The sequence below is a fragment of the Amblyomma americanum genome, chromosome 1, assembly GCF_052857255.1.
Source record: "Amblyomma americanum isolate KBUSLIRL-KWMA chromosome 1, ASM5285725v1, whole genome shotgun sequence".
Classification (NCBI taxonomy): Eukaryota; Metazoa; Arthropoda; class Arachnida; order Ixodida; family Ixodidae; genus Amblyomma; species Amblyomma americanum.
In genome coordinates, this window is record NC_135497.1 from 520,155,775 (window position 1) to 520,176,558 (window position 20,784).

At 49.5% G+C, this 20,784-nt stretch overlaps 1 protein-coding gene across 1 annotated transcript in view; it reads right to left on the bottom strand.

The window, feature by feature from the left end:
* LOC144128638 (uncharacterized) overlaps positions 1 to 20,784 on the bottom strand; it is a 111,472-nt gene that overhangs the window by 73,059 nt on the left and 17,629 nt on the right. The window contains exons 2-3 of the mRNA XM_077662187.1: positions 11,742 to 11,889; positions 3,904 to 4,066 (exon numbers count right to left, since the gene is read on the bottom strand). Coding sequence (XP_077518313.1) covers positions 3,904 to 4,066; positions 11,742 to 11,889 — 311 coding nt within the window. The remainder of the gene's footprint in view (positions 1 to 3,903; positions 4,067 to 11,741; positions 11,890 to 20,784) is intronic.

Consider the following 20,784-nt stretch of genomic DNA (forward strand, 5'->3'; position numbering starts at 1 on the left):
AAAGAAGTAAGACATTGCGATTAAACACAAGTAGCAAATCACAAAAGCAAATGAAATCGACAAGGTGCAAAAACAACATCTGATAGCGACTAAAGGAATGATAAAAGTGAAAGTTACCAAAGTCAAAGTCAAATTTATTTTCAGCACCCAACGTCCACTGGACGGGTTTAATTTTAAGGGGGAGGGGGGCAAGAACGAAGTCTAATACCCCTGTCACACGGCCATTTCAAAGGCCCTCGAACCGATAGTCTATCGACTCAAAGGCGATCGAGCGCTGCTACACGGGCAATCGAGTCAATAGTCTCAATTTCAATGGCACTAGAGTCAATAGTCTATAGAGTCAACGGAGCAGCGCGGAACTCCATCGAGATTTCGAGGGCCTTCGAGCGCTGCCCAAAGTTGCTAGCGTTGCTTCAAGCGGCGCCAAGCGCACTTTCTTAAACGACACATTCACGGCACAAAAGCATGCACAAACTTTATTCGCCTAAAATTTAATGCAAGCAGTCTGTAGAATAACTTTAAAATTGTATCTGTCAGGTTTTAACAGACAGACAGAAAAACTTTATTCAGCAAGTGAGTTTTAGACCCAGCTGGGTCCCTGGGCCACTGCGCGGTCCCGCACTGCATCAAGTAGGTCATGCCGGGACATGACGTCGGCAGCCCGAGTCACCGCAGCAAGCTGCGATGTCGGGTCTGCAGACATAAGCAGGACCTCCCAGTCCTCCCAGCTCGAGATGGCGTGCTGTCCCGGCGGGAGAGGGTCAGCAGGGCAGCCGAAAAGGATATGGGAGAGTGTGGCGTGGGGGTCACCAAATAGGGAGCATGCAGGGGATGTGCCGCAATAGTGGGATAAAAGCTGAGGGGATGACAGAGAGCGGGTCTGGAGGCGTCTGAAGAGGATCTGTTGGGAGTGCGTAAGAGAGGGGTGGGGAGGAGGGTAAGTCCGACGGTCCAAACGGGGTATTTGCGTGAGCTCCGCAAAGGTGTGCACCCGCTCCCTCGAGAATCCTGGATCGAGACTGTCCTGAGCCCGGCAAATGAGCCCTTGGGCCAATTTATCGGCAGCCTCGTTTCGAGGGTTCCCAGAGTGGGCCGGCACCCACTGAAGCTCTACCCTGCGCGGTAAATTTTGGGTAGGGGTGTTCAACAATTACCAGGCAGGGGCGTGAATCCTGCCCCTGGCAAAGTTGGACAGAGCCGTTTTGGAGTCGCTGAAGATGTATTGGGCGTCCGAATGTGTAAGGGCTAGGGCGATGGCGGTCTCCTCTGCCTCCTCAGGCGTAGAGCCCGAGGGAAGACGGTGAGTTAGGGGGTGAGGTAAGGTTGGATTGTAGGCAACTGCTACCGCTTCATGCGCTGTACATGCGGCATTTACCCAAACGGCATCGTGGGCTTGCCCATAGTACTTATGGAGGGCATTAGCGCGAGCTACGCGGCGAGGGATGTGATATTGGGGATGGACGTTTCGAGGAAGGGGTTTCACAACGAGAGGTGTATGGATGTGTCGAGGGATGGGTATAAGGGTTGACTGGTTAGCGGGTATGTTGATGCGAAGGGAGGAGAGTATATGGCGGCCATTGGCGCTCGTGGCAAGTCTAAGGTACTGTGTCTGAAGGTGCGCGTCAACTAGTTCCTGAATGGTGTTATGCATGCCTAGTGCAGGTTTTAAGCGCATTAAGCGCATTATTTTGCGTTTCGGTCTTTGCGTTGCGTCCGTACATAGCGCTGACAACACGGCGGCGCCCTGCCCGCCCGCTTCCCAGCGATAACAGCTTCGTCGCTAATCCCTCAAAGCAATATCGTATTCTAAACTGTTGTATTCGCCTTCGATTTGCCCATTCTTACCTTCGCATAAAGTTTCAAGAGACAAATAGCTTTTGTTTCTCAGATATCAAGGCGATTTACCAGGTGTTAAGCCTGACGAAGCAGCGCTCTGACCCAGTTGGACTGGCTTGGTTTTGGCTCGTCTTGTATTAGAGTGGCTACAGCAGTGTCTGCATCTGTCCGTCGCGTACGTGCAATTAGAATGGTTTTAAACGACATGCATGCATGCGTGTATTTAAGCATTTAGTACACATTCATGAATATTTTTTCTTATTTTCCAAAATTCGAAGTAGCGATTGTGGCGCCACACAAGCTTGGCGTGAGACACGAGAACCACATCAATGACCATTGAGATTTGCCGTGTAGCAGCGGTACTACTACTTCGAGTTCGATGCCGATTGAGAATCTCGAAGGCCCTCGACTCGATGGGCATTGAAACTGGCCGTGTGACAGGGGTATAAAAAGGGCTTGAGGAGGCCTGCACCCAGTTGTAGATGGCAGAGCGACGCAGAGCCGACAGAATAAAGTGCATGCAAGTTGCAGAAACAAGAAAAAGATGTAAAAAAATGCCAGCAAAGACCCATTCAGAAGAATTACATTTTCACTTCGTGTACAACCAAAAAGCAAGATATATCAAGACAAGAATTATAATGTAATGAGGAAAAGCGGGAAGAGCTAGTTGAGTGTAAGTTTATGCCCGCAGAAATCCTCGAAAAGTACAAATTGGAGACAAAAACAATAATATGCATGTAAAATAAAATCACAGAAGGCAATATAAGCGGAGGAGCAAATTGTGATGAAAATGAAAGTGGTATGAAACAGCAACAAACTGAAATTAGAAGCCGATTGGATTGCGGATTTCCTCATCAGTATGATAGTACGGGGTGCTCACGCATGCATTGACTTTAATTGAATGAATTAACTTTATTTCTTCGTCATAGCGAGTGGAGACTAGGACTAAAGGTACCAGTGACCTGACGAAAGGTCCCAGCCCCCTAATGAAAAACCTTGAAAATTTTCCCTGCCGTCCTCGTCCCTGCATCATCGCGGTATACGGACAACGCGTGCCTTCTCGCATGTCTCCTCCCTGTAGTATCCCACTGCGGGTAACTTAGCTGCACACTGTTCCAACTGTGGGTGTGCCCGGGGCTCGGAAACGCGCGAAAAGTCGTTTACAAAGCGCATTGCAATAGGCGCATAGTGGCACAGTCCACGAAGAGATTTTCTATCAGTTCATGTCATTGCCAGCTTGGGGGCAAGGTGCTCTCTGTCTTTGTCAGGAAATTCGCATCGGAAAAGGAATTTGCCATGGATGAAACTGTAGTTCTTGGGCTTCAGTGTTCGTCCGGACGACTTGATTGCTTCGAGAACCGTTTCCCGCAGGCGATAGAAGTTTTGCCGCAAGACGACGACGCAGGTCCCTGGTAGTCCTCACACGACTCCAGGCCCAGTGGTACAGCGGTCAAGCGCTGCGCCACTGCCCTGTGAAGGTAGGTGCTGCCACCGGTGGGACTTGTGCGATTCAGGTTGTTCCTAGCAACCTCGCGGGACCAATCATTCATTTAACCGCTACCTGCCAGGTTGCATGAGGACGTAATCTCTTATGGGCGCCATCGAGTGTCAACACACACACACACACACACACACACACACACACACACACACACACACACACACACACACACACACACACACACACACACACACACACACACACACACACACACACACACACACACACACACACACACACACACACACACACACACACACACACACACACACACACACACACACACACACACACACACACACACACACACACACACACACACACACACACACACACACACACACACACACACACACACACACACACACACACAATGCGCACGCACGCAAGCAAGCACTGGTTTTCGCTCAATGGCACAAGTAAAGCACGCCTTTAAAGGTTGATGCACATAGCAAGTCGGGGTCAACATGATGAGAAAAACGTTCTCATTTGCGATTTTTGCGTGATTCCGCCTGATGCTGCAGTGAAGTCTAGACAGCAAGGAATAGATGACCTATACGTCTCACCTGTCGGGTAGGTTGCAGCAGGGCTCGGTGTAAGCCGACGAGGTAGAACTGATGCGATGGGAAAACCGCTCCACGGAACCGTCGATGCCAGAGTCGCCATCGCTGTCCTGGTTCGCGCTGGCCTTTCCGGCGGGAGGTATCCGGCGCTGAGCGTCCGGAATGTCTGTGAGGAAAGAAAAGTGGCGAAACGGGGAAGGAGTTGAGATCTTATGCTGAACCGCGCGCATGGACACTGAAACCAATACGCGTGCGGAAGAATATTGCGCTCTAGAGCAGTTAAAATAAGTCGTCTACGTATGCTGGTATAGGCAGCTCGGTGTTCGGGTCTGGACATCAAAGCCAGAGCCTCGGAAAAACAATAGAAAAGATCTTAGAGCAAGCTCGACCAAAATCTCACATGTTTCGTAGTCAACAACACCGCAGACAGGGCGAAAATTTCTACTACTAGTAGCTCTACGTCATTCAGACTGTGCGGCGAAAACATAGTGGGACAACGAACATTAACGACATTGACTAGCCTCGACTCCCAAATATCTTTATTCATTCAACTGCGCACAAATTTACACGAAACTATCACCATGTGGCAACGCAGAAGCAGTATATTCAACCAACTGTTCGCAACTGCGGAAAAACTAAGGGTCTCGCAATACTGCACAACGTACACAAAAATGGCAGTCCTAACCGGGTCCGCGGCGGCACTCTCGCTTGGTGCCGCGCCTGGATTTCTAGGTTGTGGTGCGGAATCGCGGTACTTTGCCGAAGGCGAGCGGATTATGGCTGCTATCCACCTCATCCTGACCGGACTAAAGGACCACATCGATGACCACGATGATTTTGATGCGCTACACCGCTGACAATGCTACGACAAAAAAAGGCGCTCTTCTAACTCGAAATGCCTACTTTAAAAAATTGTGAAAAGTCTTAGGTGACACACCCTGTATATTAATGCCAAAGGACGATCATTGGGAAAAATCACAAAACAAAAGTGGAGTCGAAGTAACGAAAGGTAAGTGCAACAATGAGTTATTTATTATTGCGAAGCAGTACTACTTTAGGTCGCACTTCAGCCCGTTCCGTGGCGAGGCGGTGGTAGGCACCATTGACCTTTAGCGTGACCTCGTTGCATGACGTCACACCACGTGACCTAGAGTGACGTCACACCAGCTGTGTAAAAACGGGGCCCCATCTCACGCCGTCGCGAGGCGAGGCGGTAGCCACCAACGGCGGCCTAACTCCCGCTCCTCTCACCAGGGGCGCTACGGTCGGTGTGACGTCACACCAGCTGTAAAAACGGGGCCCCATCTCACGCCGTCGCAAGACGAGGCGGTAGCCACCAACGGCGGCCTAACTCCCGCTCCTCTCACCAGGGGCGCTACGGTCAGAGTGACGTCACACCAGCTGTATAAAACAGCTCCGCTCCTCTCGCCAAGGCAGTCATACAGCCAGATGTTACTATGGTGCCTACGAACAAGGCAGCTCGGCAGAATGCAAAGAGGAAGCATCAGCGAGCTACGGAGACGGAAGAAGAACGAGAAGAACGACTTTCTAAGCGGCGTGCCCAGTATGCAGCTCGGCGACAACGTGCAACCTCCTCTGTAGAAACAGCAGAAGCAAAGGAAGAAATTATGAGTTTGCCCGACAGTGAGTCTCCTTCTACTAGTTCAGAACGCTGGAACGCGACTAAACGGCAGAGGTGTGTCCAAGAAACCCCGGAACAGCGGCAGCAGCGGCTCGAGAAGGAACGTGCGTTTCGAGAGAAGGAAAGCGAAAAGCGAAGAAAACAGCGTGCAGAAGAAACACCCCAGCAGAGACAAGAGCGTTCGAAGAAAAGACAGGAGAAATCTCTCACCTAGGCTGGCTCGACTCAACCCGAAGGACACATTGTAGTAGAACGACGTGAAGAACATGCTTCGCAATCACCAGGCTTAACCATGCTTAGCCACGGCCGTTTTTTATTTATTTATTTATTTATTTACAGCGTCCAGACGGGCATTATTGTAGGTGGGAGGGCTTTAGACAACAATGGGAATCAGCAAGAGTAACCCGTGCACACATAATTAAACAGTATGTTCTCACACAACACGGATACTGACAGGTCAACAACACTCAACAACAACAGCACAAGAAAAAAGGACATATCACTGCACATATTTAATGGGCAGACTCCGTAGGAGACCAAAGAGCACATAAAAATATAAAGCGACAGATAAGACGAAACTGTACCAGGCGCCGTGGAGATAGAACGATGCATCAGAGATTGGACATGAAACGCTGCAGGTGAATAGAAAAAGATGAGGGAGCAGCGGTGATGGAAGAAGAATCGCAAGTGAGCCAAGCCTGCGAAGCGGACGTGCTGACGTGTTCTTGCTGGCCGCTGCTGTTTTCTGCATCTTCTGGTGGTTCCGGCTTCTTCATCCTTGGTGAGCCCGTACTACGTTGGGGGGGTTTTGGCGAAGACGTAGTTTAAGACGCAGTTCATGTGAACCTGAGAGTGCGTTTTGCTGAGAGATGTCGTTGACCTCCCCAGGTGGAGGGTCGGCAGCTTGGTTTGCCAGCTTGCCAGCCCAAAGCCTGGCACTTGAGTCCTTCCACAAAAATGGCATTGATGCGGTTCCCGTGGCTATCGTCCCAATCGGTGAGGGTGCGATCAAAATGAAAGCCCCCAAACTAATTCAACCGGAGCTAAGATCAGTGACTGCCCAATACCTGCAGATCTCTGAAGTGCGTTCATTTGGCCGTCGAGGAATTGTGTGCAAGTCTTCGGACATCGCTTGTGTTGCAGACTTGCTTAAGTGCTCAATTTTCAGCTCGCTGCCGGTGAAAGCATTCATTCCCGAACAGCTTGCATGTGTCAATGGTATCGTAAGAGGTGTCGACCCAGCATCGTCCCCGCAAGATATTCCACAGGAATTTCAGGATGCAGGCGTTGGGGTCCTTTCAGTCTACCGCTGCAGCAGAGAGGTAAACGGCTCGCGTGTTGCTACTGAGTCTGTAATAACAACTTTTGCTGGCTCTTCCTGCCCTGCTGAACTAAAAATCTGGCCGATTGTATACCGTGTAGACCCTCTAGAACCCCGCCCTCTTCAATGCACCAACTGTTGGCGGTTCGGGCATAGCACAAAGCATGCAAGTCGGAGACCCGCTGCCGTTTATGTGAAAAGGTCATTCTGCTGATAACTGCAACTCAGAGCAGCCTCATTGTTGCCTCTGCAGCAACAGTCACTCAGCTGATGATGCCAACTGCGCAAAACTTAGTGAATAAGATTCATATGCTAGTCGTGTGCGCGCTTCTGTTGGGGACATTGAGTTCAACTTGAGTCCAAACAGTGCAGTCATCGCAGGAGATTTTAATTCTCACCATAGTGACTGGGGAGGTCGTACTGATTCCTGCGACCAGCTTCTCTGGTCGTGGCTCTCGGCCAATGCTATACGCTGCTGAAATTCTAGAGAAATAACCTTTATGCGAGAGGTTGCTCGCTCAGCCATTGACTTAACCTTATCAGCAGGTAGGATAGATGTGACTGATTGGTCGACAGAGGATTCGGGTACGTCTATTGATCACTTTCCTATAACTTTCACTATCCGGTTATCTCCTCTTAAAACTAGTTGTGTAACCCATAAATTTGTCAACCACAAAATTTATAAAAATCTGATGTCCGCCTCACTTGCCTCTATAGTTAATACAAGCCGGGATGACAGAGCTCAGCAGACGGTTTCATTTTTGCAAAATGCAATAGACCACTCAATATTCGCTGTGCCCGCAGCAGCCTCTAATAAACAGCCGTCTCCTTGGTGGACAGAAGAATGTGAAAAGGCCTATCGTCGCAGAAAAGCGGCCTGGAAGAGGCTGTCCTGCAACCAGAGTCCGGCTAATTGGTTAAATTACAAATTCTTCTCTGCATCTTTCAAAAGAACACTTGCAAAAGCTAAGGAGGAGTACAACCAAAATTTAAACACATATCTCTCAAATCCTCGTCATCGGAATGCCCTGTATAGATTCATGGAACCTAAGAAGAGTTCTGCCGTCCCTCTTCTCACTAGTTCAACAGTGTTATCACCACAAAAGGCTCAGGAGAGCCTGGAGTGTATTGCTCAGGGATTGGCGTTACGCTTCCAGACGCAGAGAAACGTCCCTTTGTGCACAATTTCACCCTCTACGGATTATACCGAGGTTGACGCATCAGAGCTCCTCTCAGTCCTGGCAATGTTGTATACTACAGCTCCTGGACCAGATGGTGTCACTGTTGGTATGATTAAAATTTTAGCCCAGGAGTTTACAAGTGCCCTCTTAGATATGGTCAATGCTTCTCTGGAAAATGCATGGATTCCAAGCATTTGAAAGACGGCGGAAATTATTTTATTAATGAAATATGTAGGAAAAGGATACATCTTAGATAATATTCGGCCAATTGCGCTGACTTCAAATTTAGTCAAATTAATGGAAAGAATAGTGCACAGTCGCCTCACAAAACATGTTCATGACTTCAACGGTCTCAGCTCAGCCCAGATTGGCTTTCGTCGTGGGTGCTCTATATGGTCCGCGCATGTGGATCTAGAGAGCCGAATCCAGCTCTCGCTACGCAGAAGTTTCAGCTTTGGTCACTCTTGATGTAGCAAAGGCCTATGACAGTGTAGAGCATACTATTTTACCTAACAGACTTGCTCAGTTATATCATCCAACCTACATTTATACGTGGATATCTGAATTTCTGAAGGACAGATTCTTTTACTGCGCCGAGGGAACCCTATGTTCAAATGCATATTATCAATCAAGAGGTGTGCCGCAAGGATCGGTGCTATCCCCTCTGCTTTTTAATATTTTGGTCAGTGGCATCCCCATTCGTCCTGATATAACAGTTTTTGTGTATGCAGATGAAATAGCTTTTTTCGCCTCGGCCAGGGATATCCACTCCCTTTACCACATTCTGCAGGGATATTTGGATGCTTTTGGAGTATGGTTGCAGGGTATTAATTTATACCTGAATGTAGGCAAATGCGGAGTTTTGGTATTTCCTCCAGACAGGCCTTTGCACATTTCATTAGTCCATCGCTCTCTCCAGATTCCACAAGTGGAATCCGTAAAATATCTGGTTGTTACTTATCACCCAGCATTACATTGGAGCCTTCATATAAAGAACAATGCGTTTAAAGGAGAACGCGCTCTAGGCCGGCTGACAAGAATCGCCAATAAAAAGTTTGGGATGCGCCGCGACACGTTATTGCTGCTATACAAAGCCTACGTAAGACCTATACTTGAATTTGGTTGCATTCTGTTCTCTGGTAGCGCAAGCTACAAGATTCAACCCTTACTCTTGCTGGAAAGGCGCGCTCTCCGCCTCTGCCTTAGTCTCCCAAAATCAGTTTCAAATGCCCTGCTTTATCTGGAAGCCCGTATCCCTGATCTAACTTCCCGTTTTCAAATACTCACGGTGCGAACTTTCCTCAGGTTGATGGAGCCAGTGACTGATGTCAGTACTCCTATTTTTGTGTCTCAGCCGGCCTTATTCTTTTCTCATCATTGGCCACAGTATCAAATGCCACAAATTATGTTAACGCAGAACCTTTTAACACCGATTGGTGTTGATCTCAGTTCTTTGCAGTGGGTTGATGACACGCCGGCAGCAGTGGAATTCCATTTCGACCACATCTTCCCATCTCATGCGAAACACATGCCCGCAAACATTTTAAACGGTATTCTTTCGGATCACATAGAGGAATACCCCCATCATACGGTGCTTGCTACCGATGCCCCCGTCAACTGCAAAAAAGCTGCAGTTGGCATCTTTTCGCAGGATTTGGCATGGAGCTCTGTCCGCATCCCAGATTATATTCCTATATTCTTTGCGGAATTTTTGGCTCTTGGAATGGCCCTTCACAAAATTCTATGCCATATGTCTCATGTTATTATTCTTGCTGATTGTTTGTCAGTGTTAGTCTCCCTTGACACTTCACAAGAAGATTTTTTGAGCCGTATCCTGCGATTTTTTGTCCCATGCACTTTGAAGGTGGTCCGTTTTTCTGGGTCCCTGGCCATGCAGGTATTCATTCAAATGAGGTGGCTGATTACTTAGCAAGGTCGGCTATTGACGGGTCAGTGACACATCCCGTCCCGAATTTCAGCCTGCTGGCGATTTCCAGGTTTCAGCGGTTCCTACATATATCAGCCAGGTTACGAGATCACTTACTAAATACCGCTGACTATCAGCACTTAGCATATAATTGGAACGTCCGTCCGTGTAAATCCAGGCTGTGTTAGGTAACAATGACGCGGTTGCGGTGCAGGATTCCAAGTTTGAATTTATATCTATGCAGGTGTGGGTTGACACTGACGAACCTATGTGACGCATGTGGTAAAGTTGAATCTTTAGACCATTTTCTCCTCTACTGCCCAGAGTTCGCACTTCAGAGAAAGATTTACCTGGAGGTCCCTCTCTCCAGGTTAGGGCTCCCTTTATCTTTGCCAGTATTATTATCGTTTGGTGCGAACGCCAAGGGATTTGCATTGGGTTCTATTTGTGGGTTTCTCCACGATTACATAATTGCAACTGGTCGGTTGATGTGCTAATTCTTTTAAAGTTCTACGAGCGCTTCTTTTTTCACCAAGATGCTGTCCGTTACTTAACTGTCAATATTGTTCGGTTTTTTATTCATTTATTTTTCAAAATTCACGATTGGTGCTACAATTTTGTCATCTTCCATGGAAACTTCTTTGTTTCTTCAACTACACCTTGGCCAATCCCCCCGCGTGGGTATGTGCCATATACCTGAGGTGAAGAAGAAGAAGATGGTAAGTTGGTGGCTTAATGTTTATGTTCTGATCAATGCCCGTTGTGCCCTGAAATATCTTATAGAAAAGACACAATCTGAGATATTTACTTCCATTTTCTAGCAGTGGCGAGCAGCGCTGGTTTCGATTTAGTATACAATTTTTTCTCAAGACATAATCACCAGATACAAACCGTGCTGCATGTCTCTGGACATGCTCAGGCTCGTTTATGTTTTGCTTCGTGTAGGAGTCCCATGGAGAACAACCATATTACAATACTGGACGGACATTAATCAGGTGTAATATTTCTTTGAGTTCAACCGGGGCTGGCCAGAAATTTCTTGGCTAATTCTGAACGGCTACCCTTTCTTAACGCGTGTGTGTGCTTCCTCGCGGCTGAGAGAGCGTATGCCGGGATCGCAGTTACTTCAGGAATGAGAGAGGGAGTTGTTTTCAGTGCTATAAGTAGAGAAAACTGCGGCGATGATTAAGTGGATGAAGGCATTCAGAGATGAATCTGCTTTGTTTGCGTTAGCGATGTTCCTAATCCCCTAAGGTACGATAAAGTTCTTTATTTTTTTTTCTGCTAGATACCATTCTAAGGAAAACTTCAAAATCTTTCGGGAAGGTCCGGCTTCATGGTCGACATTCGCCTCAGTTTGCCGAGAATGAGAGCTAAAAGCCTTTCGCGCTAAGAACATCTGCGCCCGTGGGTGTCAGCTTGGGCACAAGAAAAGCACAGCCGAAGAGAGAAACAAGAACACAATGAAACTAAAACGTTTGAACCATATATCGGAAATTACTGCTCAGATATGGTTTCGAGTTCCTTGTTGCTTATTCTTTGTTTTGTTACTCACTGAATGCGGAGTAGCAGGAAAAAGGTTTTCGGCAGAGAAGACAGCGTTCGCACAGTGACAACAAAGCTGGCAATAGTGCGCTGGAGAGTGCACGGTGCCGCTGAGCAAACGCGCTGTCGACTCGACCTTCGCCCGTCTGCCCCTCAAGTACACTGAGCAGTGGCTCGAGCGAACGGCACGCCATCGCGGAAGGAAAAGAGAGGCCGTATACTCACGGGAGCTCCACGGTTCGTCCTGTTCGCAGGCGCTGTCCGGAGATGGCGCTCGCACCAGTTGCGCCATGAAAGCCTTCAGCGAACTGTCCACCGACGGCCGGTCACCGCACAGGGACGCAATTGGACAGGCGGCCGCTGCAGTGGGGGCCTGCGCACAAAGATATGTGCACACCAAGGATTTTGAAACGAGCTTCGTAAAGACATCATTGCTTAAACAGTTAACAAAGTTGCTCGCTTGGCCAAACAACTATGCCGCCAGAAGTAATCAAGCAGCAGTATAGCACCGACAGGGCAATAAATAGAGTTTGGCTGCACGCACAGATATATGCGAGACACCCGTGCAATCTGTCACAGAAAAGACCAGCCTTGTGTCCATGCAGACGCAACATGTTTACGATGGCCTTTAGAGTAAAGACTCTGATCGGAGCAGGAGCAACAGAAAAACAAGGAGTACAAAAATCGTCGACTACGCTTTGACATGGCCTTTTCATATAAATCCCTTCTTGTCGTATTCACCATGCCATGCCGCAACGTCCGAAAGGCTTTGCAAGGGACCTTACGTAGCTGAGTTGGCGTGGCGTATCTTAATCTCGCAACGCCAGAAAGACTTTTCCAAACGGCTCACGCAGCTGAGCTGCAGCGAGCATTTGCCTTTCAGTTTCAGCGCCGGTTCACAGTTGAACCCTGCGGTTCGCTTCGTGCTATGAAAGACAACTGACATTTGAAGAAACGTTCTCTCGAAAACGTGCGTCTGAATGCACCGAATCGAATGCAGCACCTGGCAAAGGAAGCTCGCATCTGCGTCCTTCCAAACGGTTGTGTTGAGCTTGTTACGACATCGGTCATAGTTAGGCTGTCAGTCAATTACATTGCAGCGTTGATCGTGCCACCCGAAGCAATTCTGAGGAGTCCAGAGTGGCCAGTGGGCCTGACACGGCCCGACCGATATGCTGAGCCTTTAGAGTAAACTAGTCCCTCAAGCTTCACCCGCCAGTAGCAGGAATGTGGCGTTTTTTACCGACCCACCGAATGCGTCCCCAGGCCACGGGGTTTGCGTCTGAGCCCTGTAGAAGGCATTTACGACTGCTGGAGGGAGTGGAAGAAGCGTCGTTCTCACCTCTGAGAATATTGTCAGAAGGGACCTGCGGCCCGGGAACTTTTGACACACTTTGTACCTCATAGAGCTTCCCAGCCTTAAACTCCCTCCGCAAGCACATCTCAAGGAGTGAAAGGGAGGGAAGGTCAAAGCAGGAAACCAGCGCAGGAATGCGAAAGCCGGGGTACGCCAAGGAAGGAGTGGAATATGCTGCTCATCCCGCGTGGATCACCTGAGCCGCAGCAGGAGCACCAGCTAGCGGAGAATCCGGCGGAGAGGCGTCAGTGGGCCGGGGTATTCCGAGCGCCCCTTCTCCCCCCCCCCCCCCCCCCCAGCTTTGCCGCTTACGATGTATCATTATGCACATATTGGGATGAGTACAGAAATCAAAAACGGGGAAGTAAAGAAAATGTCGCGATAAATTCCACCTCAGCGCGCACTGAGTAAGCCTCATTAGCGGCTGCGAAAATACACAGGCGCGGCGTGTGCAGCGGGCTGAATGCACCGAAAAGCAGGTTGCTGCTCCGCGCCAGCGACGTTCCAACGGGCAACGGGTAGAGTGCTGGCAGGTCTGATGTGGCAGATTTGTATCGTACACTTAGATGACGCCGTTGTCTTCGCCTCGAACATTGTGACCACCTAAAAAGGCTTCGGACAGTGCTGGAAGCAATCAGGTTGTCCAAGCTAAGCTTGAAAGCAGAGAAGTGCCACTTTGCCTTTGAAGAGATGCAGTTTCTAGGCCACATCGTAATCAGCAATGGAGTACAACCAAACTCACAGAACCGACCGACAAGAAAGCTGAGCGCAGACTTCTGAAGCTGCCCGCGTATTACTGGCGATTTGTCAAAAAAATTTCGCGTACCGCCTAACCTCTGATCCAACTGACAAAGGCAGACGTGCCATATAAATGGGAAGCGCCGCAAGCGGAGGCCCTCTATAAACTTCAGTTTACAGTGCCACCGATCCTCGCGCAATTCGATGAAAAGGCCGAGACTGAAATTCATATCGATGAGAGCAGCGTGGGCCTAGGCGCCATCTTCGTTCAGAAAAGCGACGGGCTCGAGAAAGTCATCGCATACGCTAGCTGTCACCCCTGTGGCGTTATTATGGCTGCAAAGGGAAGAAAAAAATGGCAGGCTGAAGATGCGCGCAATGGCTGAGCAAAACGCACGTGAGCTGCTAGCGCTCAGCCCCCGAGGCTCATCGTGAGGCGCAGCGCAAGCGGCGTGTCGCGAAGACAACCGGGGTGATCTTCGCAGCCAAAGGCGGCATGCCCTTCTTTCAATTAAGAATTTTCGTGTCGCACGCACATATAACCGGCGATCAACCGATGGTAGCGCAGCGCGATTACAGTCGTTACATTCCTCAGCTTTTTCGTAGTAAAAGCACCGGATGCAGTCTGGAAATATCGCAAGCAAATTTAACACACCATGCCAGAAACGGAAACTTCATCGGGGTTTAACCCGCCGCAGAGGCTCAGTGGCTTTGGCGTTAGACTGGTGATACCAAGGCCGCGAGTACGAAAGATGCGAAATACAAAAACACCCTTCAGCTGTGCTGTGTCGCGGTCTAAATTAATCCGAAACCTTCTACTACGGAGTCAGTCACAACCTGAATCGCTGCGGGTCATTAAAACCCCCCAATCTACAATCACCGGGGCTTAAACCGGCTTCCATGCCACCGCAGCCGCTAAGCATTGCGCGCCTAATTAGTGGCCTGTTAACGACACGCGAAGGTGTCGGCGTCGGCAGCGGATCTTGACTCCAGCGAGGATATAAGAATTGCAGCTAGGCGCAAACAACTTGCATAATGTATAGCTTCAATGAGCGCGTGGAAGTACGCGACGCACGACGCCAGCAGTGCACGTTCTTCACAGTGCGACCGAACGTATGCAGGCACACCCGCGGAACGGCGCTGCGTCGTGCAAGGCAGTCGCTGCACGATTATGCACTGAAATTACTCTTTCCAAGCGCGTGCAGTGATGCTCGGAAAATGCAGCCCATTGCTTTCATTACGCGCTCCAAGTGACTCAGGGGATTGAGATTTCCTTGAGAAACTATAGTCCATAAAACTGAGAGCAGTTTTTTACACCGGACAGATTTCAGCGACGGATCGGAGCTGAAAGTGAGAGAGCAACAGTGTGCCTCACTGCAACGCTCAGATGTAAGAACGTTTTTACAAAGCACAAAGACTCCTTCGTATTTTGTACAGAGCAATGAGCGACAATAAGATGAATTTGTAAGTGAAAAACAAACAAACCAACAAGAATTTTCAGCGTAACTTGTCAGCGCGAAGAAAAGCAAGGGCTTCCACCAAGCTGTACAAGATGGCCGTACATATTTCCTTGGCACAATTTTCGAGCATGTTTCTTCATCGTAAGGCGAATCATGGTCAAAATTTCTGTTTTAATTAACCAAAGCACCCTATTCTTCCCGCCCGGAAAGCGGGTCTTCTCTCTGGATCACGGCGTACTGACGAAGCACGACCACTGTATCCCTCGGCGTTCCGGGAAGATGGATGCTATTTGATTATGATACACCAGAACTGCGACAAAAAACACGTCCTTCGAATAATGCCTTCTCGGAAAAAAGCAACCCTCTCAGTTCCGTTACCGTTGCACTGCGTTTTTGCGGATGTCCTGGCGTTGGCACGGAACATCATCGCTTTTTATAGCACTGTTAGGTCCAGCTCTGCGTGTTCCATCAGCTCAAAAAATTTGGTCGCAACCTTTCTTCCTCATTTGATCTTAGTGTACACGTGGACTACAAATTCCTAGATTTAAAAAAAAAGAGTATTTGGTTCGGTTGCCCATGTTCTGCTATTACATCAATCATCCTTCTTTGATCTGCACCCGACTTTAATTGTGTGGATTCAATGTTTTATCGATGACAAAACCTAACGTGTTTTAATTAATGGTTTACAAATGAGTAATGTTTTAAATCGTGTCTCGCAACCGTCTGTTTCCAGGTATGCTACAAATAGTTAAATATCTTTCGTGCAAAATGTGTGTGTGCGCAGATGGCTCCGCAATTTATAACATCCTTAAGTGTTACTCTGACATTCATTATGTGTAACGCAAGCTGGACTTGGTGTGTAAGTCGGAAAATATCCCCAAACTACTCTAAATATCGACTTGTCCCTTTCACTCGTAAATGCAATCGCTACTGATTTGAACACACATTGTAGAATGTACAGGTGTCGCCGGTGACCAAGTTTACACACCTTGGAGTTCGTTTCTCATCCAATCTCACTTTGACAAGGCCGGCTGGACACATATCGGCAATCGCTTGTAAAATTATCACTTTTTCAGCCGTAAATCCAGGAAAGCACCTCTTAAAATAAAAGTACTACATGTGTTGATTAATTTAAGATCCATAACAGAATCTTCCTGTGTGGTTGTGAACCCGCAAGCTAATTTTTTGAATATATTAGAATGGATACAAAACCACGGAGCTCGATCTGTCTGTAAAAAAAAACTAAAGCTTTTATACTAATGGTAGTTTACTTAAGTATCAGTTGCGAGGGGACCTACTAAGCAGGCAGAGAATAAACACCACGCCCCAACAATTCTGAACAAAAGCATTTCTAAACGGAAAAGAGTTTATAAACGCAATTTTTTCATTTATTGTAAGATTTCACTATGACCATCAATATATCCGCAGATCTGCCGTCGGCCGGTTTGCACGTTTTTTCTATTCACGTTTCTGCTGTCGTCAAAAGCGTTTCCCATTGGCTTTCTATGGCAGCCTTAATTGTTCGATGCTATCGCTGGAAACAATTCAAAAGAAAGATTTTACGACATAGCAGAATAATGGATCATCACCTTCAAGACTTGCATAACAGTACCTTACAATTTTGCAATGTTCACGTTTGTTTGTGCAAGAATCCTGGCCGTGGCTGTTAGAGATACTTGACCGAATCTCTTTCGGGCCAGTCCGAGTAGAGAGGGCAACTTATTGCTTGTCACCACATTCTATGCCAAAGAGCGGCGATAATTTACTGAAAAACACGGGCATCGATTGCAGAAGAAAAGCATTTCAAGCCTCATTTTCCGGCACACCATCAGCCAAAGGAATCATAGCAGAGGGTTACCGAACGCCAGTTTGAGACGACGTTTTGGGCTCTGATGCTTAACGGCTGGCGGGGTTGTGCTTTTTGCTTTTAATTTTGTTGCCCGAGTCCTCTTGCAGTGGCCTCATGCAAACATTGTGTATTCGAGCCTGCCCTCTCCTTGCGAAAGTGCCTTCGCGCGCCGCGGGTATGTGTGGTTAGAGCATGAAGAATCGGTGCGCCTGAAAGCAGAAGCGCCGTAGCGATGAGCATGCAATGCAGGTGGCGCGCTGAGATTAACTCTCGGGACAACCGAGCAGAATGCTCAACGAGGCCCCGCAGCGTCAGCTGTTAGTAAGCGCTGTGTGTCGTCAAATTTACTGTATAACGCGCTGCCATTGCTCACTCTAAAGCCTGGGATACATGGAGCGTTTTGTCGGCGATTTTCGCCCGACGGCGCGCATTTGACGCCCGGCCTCGAAAAAAACGTCCGCCGCCGCCGATCTGGCCCCACCAGATATTGACGCGCGGCGTCCGGCGATACCGGAAGCGGCAGCCGGAGCAAGCCAATAGCAGCGCAGAAAGCCTGCTCTTCCGGTTTGGCTGCCTCCGCCGCCGCCAACATGGCCTCCATGGCCGACGAGCACTGCTGTGTTTATTGCAGAGAAATGTTATTATCGTGGAAATAAACGCTTCACGAGACGTGAAATGTCACTTTTTTTGTAGAATACGACCGATTCTTGGATCGATATTTCTGTCTTTCCCCCTGAAGCGAAGGTGCCGAAGAAAACCGCAGCCGATGGTAGCCACGGCTGAGCGGGCATCGAAAGGTACGCGACCGCATGCATTCGAGCATGCAAAACCCTGTAGATATCTATGCACGCATGCTGCAATCAGTGCAGTGATGTCTAAATAAACAATTTCGTTATTCTAACCGCGAAGACAGCGTCGCTGCTCTCAAAGAGCTCCTCGCTCAATGGTATTTGCCACTTGTTGATCGCATTGCTTTCGCGCTGAGAGATACGCGGCGGCGGGCTGCCGCTGATTCGCTCCATATATCTCCGGCCGGGCGTTGCGCCGCCACGACGTTTTCTGCCGGGCGAACATCGTCGAAAAAAACGTCGCATGTATCCCGGGCTTAAGGCGACATTCTCACAGCCGGCCGCCTCAACGGCGCGGCGGCGACGGAGCCGAAAACCGCGGCAGCAACGGAGCGGCGCGGTGTTCTCATCGAAAGAGGCGCCGGAGACCGGCAAACCAGTTAGGGCGGGCGCTCGCTCCTCCCACGTTTCTCCCGCGTGGAAAAAGAAAAAAACGGCGGCGGCGGAGTCCGAAGGAGATGCCGAAGGTGCGGTGAAAGTCGTCTGTCGTCTGCCTGCGCGTTGCTTTGCTTGCTACTATCGCAGAACAAACATGCGATCTCGCAAGCGGTGGCAAAAGTAAGAAGTCAGTTGAATAACTTTGCGGAATTCCACATTTTTAAGTGAAACACCACGCGTACAGCACCAAAACATATTTATACGAATATAGCAAGCTACTATTAAAGCGCTGCGCGCACTGCAGTAACATTATTCTGGCCAATGTGAACGAAATCGAGCATATGTAGGGGGTAATGAACTCTGTTCTCAATACAGGAATGGTTTGTCAGGTCTTGCTAGATTGTTCTTTATACTAACGTTCGAGAATTAGGCTAGCAATACAGTTTGGAGAATATTTTACCAGTATCGGCTAATTGAATCAATGAGGCCCTAAAGGTTAGCAACAACTAAACGGGGTTTCTACGCAGCATTCATCGCGGGAAGCACCCGTCAGCTCGGCGGGTTGGTGGCGGCCTTCGACACAGCGCTCGTGTCGTCGTGTTTGTTCCGTCCTCGTGTTTTTGCGCGCTGCTTTACCACGGATAGTAGTAACCAACTTGCTCAGCTTTCCGTACTTCTTCCAATGTTATTCCTATGATACGCTTTTTTATTACTCCGTTGTTTTCATCTCACGTTTCTTGATCCTCTTTACTATCTTTATGATGTTTTTTATTTGAGATTGTTTTTTCTGTCCTTTATCTTATCTGCCCGATCAACTCTATCCTCCTTTTTGTCTTCATCACCTGAATGGTTGTTCTTTTCACCAGCCATTCCTTCTCTTCGGTTTAAACCTGGTAAAGGCGCGCTCACACTAGCGGAAGCTTCCCGCAGCGGCACAGCGTCAACGTCGACGCTGCCTCGCAGCTCCTCAGAATGACGCTCACACTGCGCGCGTTTTCTCGCTGCCGTTGTCTTGGAATGTGGAGAGAGGAGGCGCTGAGGGAGGGACCCGGACGAGCAGAAAGAGAAGGGGATAGTCACGTGACACTAGAGAAGACTGGAAAGCGTACCCTTTCTTGCGTCGTCGTCTTGATCGTCTGCTAGCTCCCCTCCCGTCGCCCTTTTTGTCTTGAGGATGACTGGTTCGAGCGATGAGCTGTTGGCTACGGTAACGTACTTATTACTTGTTTGTTCGCTGCTTCTGCACCGTCGCTTCTGCACCGTCTCAAGTCGCATGTTCATGGCTGGCAAAGCAGCCGCCGAGTGCCCGGCCGGCCGGCCGGCCGGACGCGCGCAGCCTCCGCCTCCGCCTACGGGGTCACTGAACTGGGACCGACGTCAAGGTTCACGGTCGGCGCCCATTGGCTGTTCTCGTCAGCGGCACGGGAAAAATAGGTACCGAACCCATCGCTCTGCGGGACGGCACAGCAGGCTGTCCGCGGGAGAAAAACCGGCTTGTGCGGGAAGCGGCACGCGGGAAAACGTCCTGCTTTGCGCGTTTTCCCGCTAATGTGAGCGCGCCTTTACAGGCTCCCCCCCCCCCCCCCCCCCCCCCCACTTTGTTACCGTCCCGAACTCCCTCTGTTCGCCATAGTCCCACGGGCCGTGTTTTTTTTAAGGTTTTGTTTAAGTAGGGGTTCGTTCTTCGGGCTCCACACAGGTGCCGCACCGTCCGAGGCGGTATAAAGGCGCCCTCACATTAGCGGGAAAACGCGCAACGCAGGACGTTTTCCGCGCGCGCGCTTCCCGCACAAGCCGGTTTTTTCTCCCGCGGACAGCCTCCTGTGCCGTCCCGCAGAGCGACGGGTCCGTATACCTATTTTTCCCGTGCCGCTGACGAGAACAGCCAATGGGGCGCCGACCGTGAACCGCGACGTCGGTCCAGTTCAGTGACCCCGTCGGCGGAGGCGGAGGCTTGCGCGCGTCCGGCCGGCCGGCCGGGCACTCGGCGGCTGCTTTGCCAGCACGGACATGCGACTTGAGACGGTGCAGAAGCTACCGTAGCGAACAGCTCATCGTTCGAACCAGCCATCCTCGTGACAAAAAGGGCGACGGGAGGGGAGCTAGCAGACGATCAAGACGACGACGCGAGAAAAGGGTGCGCTTTCCAGTCTTCTCTGGTGTCACGTGACTATCCCCTTCTCTTTCTGCTCGTTCGGGTCCTCCCTCAGCGCCTCCTCTCTCCACATTCCAAGACAACGGCAGCGAGAAAACGCGCGCAGTGTGAGCGTCATTCGAGGAGCTGCGAGGGGGCAGCGTCGACGTTGACGCTGTGCCGCTGCGGGAAGCTTCCCGCTAGTGTGAGCGCGCCTTAACAGACGAGATCAGGCAACACTTGACTGAAGGAAGGCAAATTGAATCTTTATACAGGAATTCACATATTTACAACAGAATAAAAGGCGAATGATTACGTGGAGCTGGCTGAGGGAAAACCTTCCCTCCTTGGCATCGCCCGCAGATGCAAGAGATCGAAATCTAGCTCAGAACAATTTTCCAGGCTCCGGCGCACGGTTTTGAAACCTGGGAGCCTGTCCGTCATTTGGCACCACACAATCACAACAAACTAACACATGATTTGTATATAAACTGCATGGCATGT